Here is a 15795-nt window from a genome sequence, read left to right on the forward strand (position 1 = left end):
CTATAGTGAGGTCCACGTTATAATGACAGTGGATAAAGATAGGAGAATAGCGATGCCAATTCTCTGCATTAATTAATTATATTTCGAGAGTATCAGTACAAAACAGTACTAATAGACAGAAGTCAACAGTAATCAGCTTGAATTTCGGAACATAAACGACCTATACCATGGAATATCTTCTTATGATATCTTTTCTCTAGAGTTAAGGTAAGGTTCACATTATAATAGCAATATTTAATTAACATTGGTGTTGCCATCTTGTCTATCATTCGACAAAGCAGATAGCGTTATAGTGAGGTCCAGGTTATAATGACAGTGGATAAAGATAGGAGAATAGCGATGCCAATTCTCTGCATTAATTAATTATATTTCGAGAGTATCAGTGTGGTTTCCGTCCTGAAAGAGCGACAGCAGACCAAATCTTTACAATAAGACAGATCACAGAAAAGTTCTATGAGCATGACCTCGACCTACACATTTTATTCATCGATTTTAAACAAGCCTTCGATAGTATAATAAGGGGTGAGTTATGGAAAGTACTAGAGCATTATGGCTTACCGAAGAAGTTGATCAAACTTGCCAAAATGTCAATGAACAAGACTACGGCCATGATAAAAGTTGGATCTAGAGAAATTGGAAAGTTTGAGTTCAATACTGGCGTAAAGCAAGGTGCCGGACTGTTAGCACTCCTATTCAATGTTGCATTACATCGTGTGATAGACGTCATTGACAAGAGAGGCAGCATTTTTCATAAAATGTATCAAGTATGTGCTTATGCCGATGACGTAGCCATAATTGCCAGAAGAAAATATATCCTCCAGGACACGTATAAATTACTCGAAAGAGAAGCACAAAAGATTGGTCTCCTAGTCAATAAAAATAAAACAAAATACATGAAAATATCAAGCGCGAAGGGTTCCACAGAGTCTGAGAATCGATAATAGGTTGTTTGAGGGAGTGAAAAACTTCAGCTATCTGGGTGTTGAATTGTATAATCAGAATATGATGAGCACCAGTATCAAACAAAGAATATTGTCCGGAAATAGAGCATACTACAGCAACATGAAGCTTCTGAAGAACAGGCTCATCAGTAGAAGCAGCAAGCTTAAGATTTATGAAACCCTTATAAGACCTGTAGTTACCTATAACTCTGAATCATGGACTTTGACTAAGGAAGACCAACATAATTTGAGTGTATATTTGAACGAAAGTTGCTTAGTGTACGGTTCTGTTAAAGAAGGAGAAGAGTGGAGAAGGAGAACCAATGCTGAACTTGAACTATTAATAAAAGGCCGTAGTATAGTACGCTTCATAAAGGCACAGAGACTAAGGTGGTTCGGACATATTCATAGGATGGATGAAACCAAAATGCCAAAAATAGTGCTTAAAGAGAAGCTTCACTCAAGAAGAAAACAAGGCAGACCAAGAATTCGATGGGAAGATGAGATAAGGGATGATTTGATAAGGATGGGTTATAGAGGATGGAGAGGATTTATAATGGATAGAAACGTTTGGAGGAATGTTGTGTAGGAGGCCTAAGCCCACAATGGGCTGTAGAGCTATATAAAAAAAATTAATTATATTTCTACACTGTCAAAAACATGATTGGCATCGTTGTGGACCTAGAAAAGGATAGTACCACCGGCTTTGTCGAATAATAGAAAAGGATAGCAAAACCAAAGTTGATCAAATACTGTCATTATAACGTGGACCTCACTATATCCATTTCTAGCTCTGCAACGTTGCCAGAACGTTTTAAAACAATGTTGGTAAGGGATAGCGCTAGCTGCTTTGTCGAATGATGAACAATGAAAGCAACACATCATTGTTTATCAAATATACGGCCCTTAAAACATGAACCTCACTATCTGTAGGCTAATTAGATAGGTAAGTTAGATAGGTAAGTTAGATAGTACGTACAACTCCGTCGCTGGACCCAGTCATAATAAAGTTTTGCGCGTGGTATTCTCGACACGGCGAGAAGAAGCCAATTTAGAGGAACAATTACTCGACTATCGATATTTTAGTATCAACTATAATATAATGTAAGTATCGAATATAGTTATTTGATTTTGAATTTTAAGCCGATGGTCCTATAGTGAGGTCCATGTTATAATGGCAGTGATGAAAGATAGCAGAGGAGCGTTGCCAATCCTCTGTCTTGTCAATGCCTTCTATAGACGGTAGCTGATACATGTTTATTGATGTAATATTAACTGTTCAGTCTCATTTAAAATAATCAATTATATTTCATTAAGCAAGAAATTATATTTTTCAATAATTTCATAATGAATTTTCATAATTAGCATGAAATATTTTGTTAATTGATTATTAATTCGACATTGTTACAAGACGATGCCCCCTGTGGATTGGGGGAGCTTTGAGTCGATCATTGAATTGAATGACTGCCTTTATTTTCCTAGAGAGCGAAGTTAGGGCGCAGTCGGCCCTCTATTACACTTAACTTTCTATTACAGTACTCAAGAATGTGTTGAAAACCAGAATTCACCCACAGTATCCATGCTTGTCGTAGGAGGCGACTAAAATGTACCTCAAGGCAACTCCAGAAGTTGCCTTGCCTTCAAACCCACGGGATCTGCCCCATCAGGGCAGTTTCGGAGGGGCAAAAAGAAAAACCCAAGACACCAGAGATGGGCGAAACTCCAGGCACAAATGTGGGTCAAGAGGCTGAATCGAGGGTGGCCGGGCGCCCTAGAGGCAGTTTGGCGCCCCCTCTCTCAGCGGAGGGACCTACAAAAAGGCCAGGAGTGGAACTGACGTAGGTCACGAGTTGTGGGTGGAGAGACCAAACCTCACCACTGCTCAAAGAAGGGCGGCCATTTAGGCAAAACTTCTTGGAAGAGGTGAGGCCTTTGACCTAAAAAGAAAAAACCCAAGAGACCAGAGATCTTTTAGGCACAAATGTGGGTCAGGAGGCTGAGTCAAGGGTGGCCGGACAACTTGGCCGCCCCTTCCTCAGCAGAAGGACCTCACGTGGGTCACGAGGACTAATCAGTCTGAAGAGACTGCCAAGCATATCACACTGGATTGCGGCAAGGATTGCAACCAGGTGATGAATGAAATGTTAGTATAGGGAAAAACTCCTTGTTCTTGTAACGGACATTGGTATTTGTTTGCCTAGCTTACATACTACTTGGGAACACAATAAGCTTCGGTTGACGTGTGGGGTTCTTTGAACCTTTGGATCCTTGAATCCGTCCTTTCAAAACAATAAACAATATACAATACAAGACGATCTGGCAACAGAGCAAAGCGAGAAAGAGATAGCGCTATTCGCTTTGTTGAATGATGGACAAGGATAGCAATACCATAGCCAATCAAAAACTGCCATTATAACGTGGACCTCACTATAGTATCAATATTTCAATATTGATTATCGATATTTTAGTATCAAATATTGATTATCGATATTTTAGTATCAAATATCGATAGTACCTAAAGTGAAGTGTCCCCAAATAAGCAGCTTCGTGGTTTTCAAAGTGTGATAATTATTTGTTGTACTCACCCGTACAACTCCGTCACTAGACCCTGTCATAATGACATTCTGCGCGTCCCACTCTCTGCACTGCGAGAAGCCCACACAGAGTATCTGCTGCATGCGATCAGCCCGGCCCACACACGTGTTCACACAGGCCAGCTCGTCACCATTGATGCTCCACACGTGCAGCCAAGTGCCCGCACATGTCGCTATGTCCCCCTAAAACACACACACAATCAATCAAAGTCATTGTAATCGTGACAAAAAATTACCTAATTGATAAAATGTATTAGGTGGGTCGTCCACTAGCATCGTCCGAACTAGCATCGGCCGAAAACTACCGAACGATCCCCCAACAAAGAAAGGAATAGATCATCGTCCATTGCAACATATTCATACGGCCGTGCACAGCCGTCTCCGGCCGATCAATTTTTCTATCCGAATTGAATGGGATTTTCAGGCTTATCCGGCCGAACTAACTAGTCGAGTTGAGTCAACAACTAGTGTTCCTAACTCACAATTGTCTTGTTTGTTTTTGTTTTTTGAAGTTGTTCTGTTTTATAAAGACAATAATTTCATAATGAATTTTCATAATTAAGATAAGATATTTTGTTATCAATTCTACATTGTTAAAAGACGATCTCGCAACAGAGAAAAGCGGAAAAGAGATAGCGCTATCTTCTTTGTTGCATGATAGACAAGCATAGCAACACTATTGTCAATCGTATACTGCCATTATAACGTGGACCTCACTATAGATGCATATACTCACCGTCAGATCGTTAACGGCTACAGCAGCGATAGGTGCATTGTGGCCTTGCAGCTGCCTCACGAATATCTTTCGCGATAGATCCCAGACTATGGCGGTCATATCCCTGGATCCCGAAACGATGACATTGTAGGCCGGGCTGGCTGCCAGGCAGGTGACCGCATCGCTGTGTCCATACAGACACTGCACGACTTGCAACTGACGTCTCGAGTACTCCCACAGCGTTACAACCTGTTCAACATAATTATTGATTCATTGACTCTTCATCACAAATAACAATGTATTGCCAAGTCTTGCAAGACACATTGCATACTAACACTACTTTATAATGGAAGCAGATAATAGTATATTTCGCACCTAGGGTCGAAAATGTACGTTTTCCGGCTCGAGATCGCGGTTTTCAAGTTCGAGACGAAGTCGAGAACTTGAAGCGTTCGAGAGCCGGAAAAACATTTTTGCCCGTGTTGCGAACGCTATTTTTCGCCACACCAAAAAAAACTTCCCAATATATAAGAAATTGAAAAATAAATAAAATTCAAACAGCCTATTTTGATAGTTTGAATCTTGGTAAAACTTACCAACTTTTACAACTACTGCTAACTAATTACAATACCCTCACTGCTAATTAATTTCAATATTACTAATTAATAATTTACAATAGTGACCATATTTTTATACTATTAATATTTCGAATAATTGTTTGAATTTTTATAGCTCGCGCTTTGCGCCCGGTGCAATATCTCATGGATAGATGGATGAATAGAATTTTTATTACTATTTTGAAATAATGTGAAAAATTAAATATAATTGCATATTTCACAGTTTTGTCTCAAAATATATCAAAAAAATTTATTGAAATTTAAATTACGGTAACTAATATAAAAAATAGCTAATAAAAGTCGAAATTCATCGACAAAAAAAAATGTCATTGACCGAGATTCGAACCTAGATCATGTTTGTTATTCACTGAGCTTTGAGGTTTGATGTATTACGCCTTTACGCTCTCGGCCATTCCGTATTGTTGAACGAGGGGGCCTGACTGAAACACTTAGCCGGTTTGCCGGCATTTCCACAACAAAATATTGCTCTGAAAATAGTTAAATCATAGAGAAAACATTCGAAGATTCAATCTTGAGTGGGCCTAATGTTTTATTGAATAAAAATTATCTAAAAGTTTTAATAATGAATTACAGAAAAATTACTAGGAATTTTTCAGTCAAGAATGAGTTTTACCAGTAGGGTTACCTTAAACTTCAGATCTCTGCTGTATTTTCTTATTACCGTATTATTGTTGATTGTATTGCATTAAGAAGTGGAATTCGACAATAAAAAAGAAACAATTATTACTCTACCTCACTTTTAAATATTGATACAATTATTGTACTTTGATTTCAAATTCGATTCTTCACTTTTAAATACTTGCGATACGTACCTTTCTGACAATGGACAATGCAACCAACATTAAGTATATTGTTGAGGCTATGGAGATATCATCGTATTCTATTGTTTGATATCAAAAACACAATAACAAATATTAAATTATGAAACAGTAATTTATAAAATATATTATAGACATAATACCGCGATTCACGATACATAATTATATAGATTATTACAGTCGTTATGAGATTATCTCTCTATGATTTTTGTGAGATCGGACACGATAAGCTGTTATTCAAGGTCATTTTACAGCCCTAGGGCCGTAAAGTTTTACCGGCCTGGTCGGAAAACAATCACTTTCGGCCTCCATATGACGCACGTAAACCAGCTCATTACATCCAAGTGTGGCGAAAACAATTTTACGTATTCAGCGGGGTGTGGCTGGCTATAGCCCCCCTTGTGTATTCATTTTACACTAGATAAAATGGGTGATTTGTTTTGTTCGGTTGCCGAATGTGTTTGTCAAATTGGGCCATCGAATAATTTATTCATAGCATTTTACTGTTAAAAAAGGTTGTATAAAGTTTATTTTCAATACATTTTGTTACGTTTTTACTGCTTTTTGAAATATTCAACTTATTTCTTTGTTTTGAACTGTTACCCTTGAAATTCAGGATAAGAGTAAACCAGCTAAAACTTACACAATACTTCTGCTTTAGACCTTTTATAATAAGGAATAATAAGTAATGCATTAATGCATTATAGAAACTTATTATAAGGTAGAATAACTAAAAATGTACATACAGGTTTATTTTTATAACTTAATCATTTGCGAAAAAGTAATATCAGTACTAAAAGTTTTTCCGTACATAAAATAAAAAGGTAATAGCTTTCAACGTTCAAATTCTTTTGGTCAAAGGGTCATTCTAATGGCTTCAAAATCCTTTCATTTTTAGTCAATATTCTTGAGGCAAACCACAGTTTTTTGCCTCTAAACACTGGTCGATAATAAAGAGTTAAAAACGGCCAAAAAATTGTCATTTTATACTTAAATTTTGACAATTCCCCGGACCCATGCCGGGGGTATTGCCGGCCTTGCTGGGGGGTATTCCTTGCCCCCCCGGTGTTTCCACACCCCCCCCCAAACGCCTAGTCACTCCTTTGGCCTATCCTGGATCCGCTACTGTTCAGAACAGATAATAGATTATTAAATTACTTCCAGATACAGATACTGTATAAAAACAGTTTAACCATTAGAACTATTTCGCACCGTCGCCGCCGCCATTGAAATTCCATCTGTTTCAATTTTATAATGGGGCTCAAGTGAGATTAGAATAGAATGACATTTTTATTCGATGACATGGCGAAGTTTGGACAATAATGTCCACTCTATCACTTCAACACTTGAGATTATAGCCTGGTTTTCATTAGTAGAGTTAGTGTGGTAGAGTTACCTGGGCAAGTACTAACTATCTTGTGAACCCTTGTAAAAGAAATATTAAGCTATTCCCATACTAATGGCTTACTCTGAATGCAACGTTTGATAATTGTAATGTTTCCATAATTTTCAACAATTTTGTATAAGGATGGAAATTGAAAATTAATAAAAATAGACTGACCGAGCTGGTGTCGGCGGTGACAATAGTCTTGGCGGAGGGACAGACGCAGGCGACAATCTCGCCGCAGCCCTGCATTACGACCTCGCTGACCAGATGCGATTTGTCGTTGTCATACCCTGACAGCCGCAGACTGTGGTCGGCAAAGCCCCACGATATGTACTTGGTGTAGGAGGGTGGAACCAGCGCCTTGTTCTGCTCCACTGCCAGCACGCTCTTGTCCGATTGCAGGATCTGGCCCACGGCTCCTTTCAGCTCTAGAACAGATACCATTTTCATTAAGACTACAGTACGCATCCCGTAGCTTTGAAACGGCATTTAGTGACAAGAGGATACAGAGTCGGCGCAAAGTTTTTTAAAGAAAGGTTACCATGTGATTATTTTAAACTAATATCATAGAGAAACAATAGCGTAAGTAGATATCCCATGGTATAGGGCGTTTATGTCGCAACTTTTACTGTTATCTGAAGCCGATTACTGTCGACTATTGTCGATTTTTACTGTTTTGACGGGTAAGAGTGTATGAACGGCACAATATGAGAGACTACCAGCGTCATAAAGCTTCACGGGAAAGAACTACGTGGACTATCGGCTTGAGATAACAGTAAAAGTTGCGACATAAACGCCCTATACCATGGGATATCTACTTATGCTATTGTTTCTCTATGCTGATATCTACTATAATATGTGGAAGGCAAACCTTTTATAGGTTGAAGAGATGGCTTGAGGTTGTCCAAATTGTGGTAGAAAAGCCTCTCGGATGAGTTGAGCGTGCTGTTAATCGGTGTTGGGTCCAGAACAGAGCCTTTGTGATTCAATTTCTTCGCAGGGTGTGCCTTCTTGAATAACTGCTTTGGAATTTGCCCAAAATTGTTGATAAATCCTATGGTGGCATTCTTCTTTAGTGGATCATCAATGCTGAAACAATCGTTTGATAGAATCAAAGACTAATTATTATTAAACGAAAATCCGAATTGTATGCTGTAATTCACCCCCGAAGAATATCTGCTACTGCAAATATCGACAACAGGGTACACAGCTAGATGGAAATTCGATGAGGGCTACTATTCAAAAATTATTTGTCAGCCCGAGAATCGAACCCAGTACCTCCTAATTGCCGGTCAGGAATGACTTACCCTTACACCAAACAGACAATCTCTGGATAGCAGCGCTCATTTTATACGAAGCCATAGCGGCCAGCCAGTCCAGATGGAAATAAATTGTAAGTTGCATTTGTTCAAATGCTAATAAATTAATGAATAATTAATAATATTTACTATTAATAATTGATTATATTTCCATCTGTAGAATCAAAGACATTGAAAACTATGTTCAGTTGAACAAAAACTGCGACAACATTAGAATAACCTTGGCATTCTAAATAAAAACTGAAAATCTAACTAATATCATACATAAAAGATAGCATGAGAAGATATCCCATGGTATAGATAGTTTATTTTCCCAATTTCAAACCGAGTTTTTGTTATGGTAATTCAAAGTGATTATGTACTATCGAAAACTGTCTATTATTACTATTTTGGCCAGGTGAAAGTGTAAGAGCGGCACAGTATGAGAGACTACCAGCGTCACATAGCTTCACCAAAAAGACCTACTAAGACTTAGATCGGCTTGATCTAACAGTGAAATTTGGAACATAAATGCCCTATTTAAGGGATATTTTCTTATGCTATATTTTCTCTATGATAGTTATCTCATTTATTCATAATATCTTTTATATCATACGGTTATTATAATCCGTTTAGTCAATGTATTCAATTTTTTCTCACTGCTGATCATTCGTCACATAATATTAATAGTTGGATGTTATTAATTGAATAGACTGCTTATGTACTCATTTGTAAATGTCAAAATTTCCCTCATAGAGAAGAGTTATACAATAATTGTTTTACTCTTTTGACCATTGGTCACATAATATTAAAAGTTGGATATTATTAATTAATTGAATAGACTGCTTATATACTCATTTGTAAATGTCAAAATTTCCCTCATAGAGAAGAGTTATACAATAATTGTTTTACTCTTTTGATCATTGGTCACATAATATTAAGTTGGATATTATTAATTAATTGAATAGACTGTTTATGTACTCACTTGTAGACGTCAACATTTCCCTCATAGAGAAGAATTATAAAAAGTTGTTTTTTCTCTTTTGATCATTTGTCACATAATAATAATAGTTTGATAATATTAATGAATTGCTTGTGAAACATAGGTACTCACTTGTAAATGTCAAAATTTCTTTCATAGAAAAGAGTTATCCATTTTTTCTCTCTGTTGATAATTTGTCACATAATAATAAATATAACTGTATGATAATTATTCAAATATACAATGAAAGCTATATAAATAAAACTAAGACCTTCTTCTACTGCAAATATTCACCGAATAACTAAATAGCTGATGGAAATTTGAATAATGAAACTGTCAAATATTGTGTGACAAACGATCAGTTTCATTCTTCAAATTTCCTACTGATATTTAATTCTTCAATATGTGCAGTAGCAGAGGTCCTTAGTTCTATGAAAATAGATTTCATTGGATATTTGAAATAATTATTACACAATAATTATATTCCAGCAGTTGATTAACTGCAATTTCTAATAAATCCCCCATCTTTAATAAAAGTGATGACAATCCGCCAGCTGTATGTATTGAACGTCTTTAAATACTTTCAGAGTAACAAAAATATATTTTTTTAAATAAATAATGAACATCAACGAACCAGATACAATATAAATAAATATAAATGTTATGACTCAGATCTGACAATCATCCGTAAGCAGCTTATTTATATAGCACCAAAAATAATCAATAAATTACCTTCAGATCTCATTGAATTTCCAAAACTGTATAATTTGTATCAAAACTGTCCCTAATAACATAAGAGATTGGATTTGCCAGAATTTTTATTTTTATTTGAATATTTTGTGATTTTTTTCGTATAGGAATTGCGATTTGCCAAGATTTTTTTTTCAATTTGAGTATTTTGTGTTTTTTTTTCGTATAAGTATTACGATTTGCCAGAATTTTTATTCCAATTTGAATATTTTGTTATTTTTTTCGTATGGGAGTTACGATTTGCCAGAATTTTTTATTTTCAATTTAAATATTTTGTGAATTTTTTTGTTTTTATAAGAATATTATGATTTTCCCTCTTCCCATTTACCATGAAATGTGTTCTATATACCCTGTTTACATTGTATTTATGGATCACTATATCTATGAATAAGAGAGTACCATAGTTATATAGTATATTAAGATACTCGAGAGAATTTTTTAATTTTTTTGTTGTGAATTTTGTTTCGATTCTTCGTTTACTATTCTGTAAAAATATTTGCTTCTGTGCTAAATCAATTTAAATCAGGTTAAGCGTATTATAATTTCATCTCCTACTACCACTGGCGAACAAGAGTCATCTTTATGCCAGTGTTTTTTTCACTTACCGTTTATTATTATTACACTTTGGTTGGATTGTATTGTCATGTTGAGCTTTGTTTGATTCATGTATATGTATTTATGAGTGTGGAATGAATAAATTTGAAATTTGAAATAGGCTACTAGTAGTTCTGTGAACAGTAGACCTCGCGCAGTTATAAAGCACAGCCTCCTCTGTCCATACTGTCCATCAGAGTAAATTCTGTCCTGTCCTGTCGTGTCGGCAAGAAATCGGCGTGAAACGACTAATGGCTGTTGAGGTTGGTGTATCAAAAATGCTAACATCAAAAGCTAATCTCCTTCAAGACATTCTGGCAAAAGGTCAGCCCGAGTTGAATCAGAGAAAATACTATGTTATTTTCAGTGATTAGATGCGTCATTGCATGCAATTAATAGTTCACACGACAGCTGATTTTTTACCAAGTTACATTGAGATATTAATTGCGTCATTGCATGCAATTAATAATCCACTCAACAGCTGATTTATGATGAATAACTCTATAGTCTAATTTTTACGGTGATATTGGCGTTCGAAGGAGAATCCTTTTCCTTTTGTATTTCTTTAAAATGCAAAATTTCAAAAAACCTTATACATACGTCGACTCGAAATTCGAAAGCAAAATTTCAAAAAACCTTAGCCTATATTATTATACGTCGACGCGAAATTCAAAAAGGAACATTCAGAGAAAATACTATGTTATTATCAGTGATTAGATGCGTCATTGCATGCAATTAATAGTCCACACGACAGCTGATATTTTTACTAAGTTACATTGAGATATTAATTGCATGCAATTAATAATCCACTCGACAGCTGATTTATGATGAATAACTATATAGTATGATTTTTACGGTGATATTGGCGTTCGGAGAAACCTTTTCTTTTGTATTTCCTTGAAATGCAAAATTTCAAAAAAACTTTATATATACGTCGACGCGAAATTCAAAATTAAAAAAATCTTATATTTTTACTAAGTTACATTGAAATATTAATTGCATGCAAATAATAATCCACTCGACAGCTAATTTATGATGAATAACTCTAATTACGGTGATATTGGCGTTTGATGGAGAATCCTTTTCCTTTTGTATTTCTTTAAAATGCAAAATTTCAAAAACCTCATACATACATCGACTCGAAATTCGAAATGCGAAATTTCAAAAAACCTTAGCCTATATATATACGTCGACGCGAAATTCAAAAAGGAACATACCTGTCAAATTTCATGGGAATCTATTGTCGTGTTTCGCCGTAAATGCGGAACATAAATATAAACATACACAGAAATGCAAAACCGTTGACTTGAATTTTAGACCTCACTTCGCTCGGTCAATTAATGAATTGCTGTTGTACTCACTTATAGATGTCGACATTTCCTTCATAGAAAAGATGATGGAACACATTAGTGGCATCGACAGCAGCTGGTCCCTGCTGTTTGCAGCCGAATATGAGATCGATCCACTGATGGAGATGTTGCGACACATAGTCACACTCCAACGCCTGACGGTGCACTCTGATGAACTCGCGCGGGTCCCCTTTCGCCCAGGGCGGCATCACAACATCACCCAGCTGCACTCCGTTCTGCTTGCAGCCCAGGTCAAAGTTGTTCGAATTACACAGAAACTCCGGCAAATAGAAGAACTCCGGAATCAACTCCTTGACGTCCGCCATGTTGTGTCGTGAGGCCGACAACCATGCTTCACGAATGCTGTTGAACATCCTGTCGGCCAGGTCGAAGTGACCCCCTTGTAGCCTCAGGAAATGCTGAGTGAACGGCTCCATTCGCACCAGGTAGGAACAAACTATCATAGCAGACGAGTAATGTGTGCCATAGTGGTAGGGTGGTGTCTCGCCATGTGGGTCATCCCATTCCTTGAATCGCTTCCTGAATTGGTCCAGTCTGTCAGCACTTTGTGCGCCCATCGGCTTCGAAAAGTCCCTGAACGTTTTAGGGTTGGTGAAGTCGAGTTGCTCCGAGTCGTAATCGGCAAGAATCCATGGGAACACGGGATACTGCATGAGATCGTTGTAGCTACGGGCGGCGAGTGTGTTCAAATGCATCAGGTACTGAAAGTTGGATATTTCTCCCCTCACCCATCTCTGAGTAACCGAGGTCTCCCCCATCAGATTCGACAACAAACCAGCTCCCTGCTCCACGTTGGCTGTCCGCTTTTGTCCAGCCACTGACTGCAGAGCACTGTCCGCTATGTCATTCGTGAACAGACGGAATCTCTGATCAACCTTGTTCCTAACTTTACGAGGGAACGCCAGCAAATAATTCCTGCCATCCCCAGAGAACACTTCTAGAGCCATCGGTTGCAACAGGTACCTTCTCTTGAGAACTTCCCTGATATCCTCGTAGGCAAACTTGGAGCACTGTCTCTTAGTCTGTACCTGATTCGGACTGCCAGGACTTGGCAAAATTGGTTCGTGACAATCCGGCGGTAACGACTCGATATCTCTGATTTCCCTAGATTTCAGCAGTGTGAACCCATCGACAACATAGAGATGTTCTTTCCCAAACAGCAACAGTCCTTCGGTTGTGTCCAAGCCTTGAATCCGAGCACACCTGAACATGTGACTTATCTTCTCATTCTCCTCCAACAATCTCAAGATCGAATGGGTATCAGGACACGACTCTTGGTCCTCAGTTGAGCCGCCCTCCCCTTCATTATCATCCCCTCCATCTTCAGGCTCAGAAATAGATCTTTTAACAGTCCTACGGAGCGTACAATTCATGCCTTGAAAGCCGGTTGGCTCATCAGATGCTATAGACTCTGATTCAGAGTTGAGATGACTAGTGGTTGAATTGTGGGAGGTGAGCTGCGCTTCCAGCACTGGATCTTTGTCTCGTTCGATGAGGCTTTGAGGTCTGTACTTGTGGTAGTACTCCTTGCTATCCCAACTGCTGGCTACTTTATACTTGAGTGCTTTGTTGTCTCCTGTGTCGAGTTCTGGTCTGTAAGGATAGTGAATGTAGAACATGTCATTACGCATCATCTTCTTCCTCATTCTGCAAGGTCCCTCAGTCATGTCCAGCATCCACTTGTCCAGTCTGCTTGGAATTGTCGGGCCCCACAGACCGCGCTCCCGGGTTAATTCGGTTTCCGTCTGGTACCAGTCTTCGAGGACATAGCGCTGCATATGCTGTTGACTCAGAGCGTACTGTTTACTATGCAAGTCTACTAGTTCCCTCACCAAGGCCACATGTGTCAGCGTCCAGGCATCGATATCAGTCATGGCTAGATGCTGTCTGATCTTCAACGTTTCCTCTTTTTTCACTTTAGTTCGGCTGGCAAGTCTCGTCAATCCTCCGGTCACTTTCTGTATCTTGGACTGGATTTGGTTGTGGAGTTCCCACGGATTTCTGTAGCTGGCCTTCCTCTCCATATCAACATAATTCAACCATAACTTGTTTGCCGAGTCATACAGCTGTTCCCGAACTTGAGTGAGATCCGGTGCTTTGTTGTTGGGTGATGACAGGGTGATTTTGAAGACCTCTTCGATGGCAGGCTTTTTGCAAACATACAATTCGTCCCATACTCGTCTCGCAGCAATGGCCATCAAGTTCTGTCCTTCCCTGGAATTCAGCTCGACAGTTTCTTCTGCTGGATTGACATGCCAGGTGGTCTTCACGTTGGCATCTAGCATGATTTTCATGTCCGAGGTCAGCTGCAGGAGGCAGTAGGTAAGGCATCCAATGAAGTCCAGTTCGTGATTACCAGCTCCAAAAACAAGGCCCCTGTAACAAATCGTTAATCACTAATTAAAAACTGGACATTTTTCAATGATATATAACTAACTATTAGGTAACCCGTACTCCGAAAGGGTTGTAACGTATCAAAATCTGATGGGTAAATAAAATCCCTATTTGAAAGAAATTTATAGGTCTAAAGTGGAATAATAGTCTAGTATCGCCAAATGCGATAACGTTTTTAAAGATTACCATAGTATTGTTTACCATAGTATAGCCATAGCATACATAACCAACAAAATTATGTTCAATAACCATTCGTGCAATGAATTTTTCTGTATAGAAAATTTGAGAGTAATGGAATGAAAGAAATTCACACTTTTCTAGACGGTTAGTTTGTAAAACAGCCTTTCTTCATTTACGCAGCTAGTGAACGACACATTTTGGTGTAAATCAATTTTATAAGCGCCAAAAGCTTGAACCAACGATTTTGAAATGGCGTTCCATGGAAACATTTTGCACTAGTCACGTGATGGAACAATTTACGATTGGAACTGGAACAATTCACTGTACACCAGAACTTTCACATTGTAAGAGTGTATTTCAAGAAAATTACATTGATGATTATTGTTTTGGAATGATAACAAATTTGATTCGATTTTGGAGGAACTTCCGTCAGGGACTCCCCACCAATAACAGCCATACAAGTATTATTATAGATAAAAATATAAATCTGAGAACCCTTTTTAAATTATTTCGTCACATGTTTGGCAAAAAATGGCATTAGTAGCCAAAACTTGTCGTGAAGAAATAATTTAAAAATCTGGTGTGGCGCACTCACACAACTTTCCTAGCCGTTATGAAAATTGATCACCTGACGCTAGTGTTCCCCCGCATCTCAAGTCTACTACTATTCAAAGATCTGAGCCAGCTGGTGAGCTGGTTGCCATCAGGACAATAACGCTATAGACACACGAGCTCTGCTATCTCTTCATAGTGAATGATTTAATAGAATCAACAGTTGTCAACAGTTTGCGATTGAAAAAATCACATTTTCTCGAATTTCGAGCTTATTTTCAAATTTAGGTAAAAATGTTACTGAACTTTAATTGTAGAGATTTTCATGCTCAATCTTTTCCACTTGGAATTTTTTGTTTAAATTGTATTTGAAGCCTGATAATTGGGAATCTAAAGCAAACTTTGTCTAGATGGGGCGGAGCTCCTGAAATTTTTACAGATATGGGACTTATGGCAGTTGATAGAAATTATCAATAACTGATCGAGGTATGAATTTGATCAAAATCGTTGGAGCCGTTTTCGAGAAAATCGCAAAAAAACCCTGTTTTTGACAACATTTTCGCCATTTTAGCCGCCATCTTT

At 37.8% G+C, this 15795-nt stretch overlaps 1 protein-coding gene across 1 annotated transcript in view; it reads right to left on the reverse strand.

Annotated features, from left to right (window-relative positions):
* LOC111059210 (WD repeat and FYVE domain-containing protein 3) overlaps window positions 1-15795 on the reverse strand; it is a 172814-nt gene that overhangs the window by 28108 nt on the left and 128911 nt on the right. The window contains exons 38-42 of the mRNA XM_039419973.1: window positions 12079-14463; window positions 7965-8182; window positions 7268-7521; window positions 4272-4499; window positions 3527-3718 (exon numbers count right to left, since the gene is read on the reverse strand). Coding sequence (XP_039275907.1) covers window positions 3527-3718; window positions 4272-4499; window positions 7268-7521; window positions 7965-8182; window positions 12079-14463 — 3277 coding nt within the window. The remainder of the gene's footprint in view (window positions 1-3526; window positions 3719-4271; window positions 4500-7267; window positions 7522-7964; window positions 8183-12078; window positions 14464-15795) is intronic.

This window comes from Nilaparvata lugens, chromosome 2 (assembly GCF_014356525.2).
Source record: "Nilaparvata lugens isolate BPH chromosome 2, ASM1435652v1, whole genome shotgun sequence".
Lineage (NCBI taxonomy): Eukaryota > Metazoa > Arthropoda > Insecta > Hemiptera > Delphacidae > Nilaparvata > Nilaparvata lugens.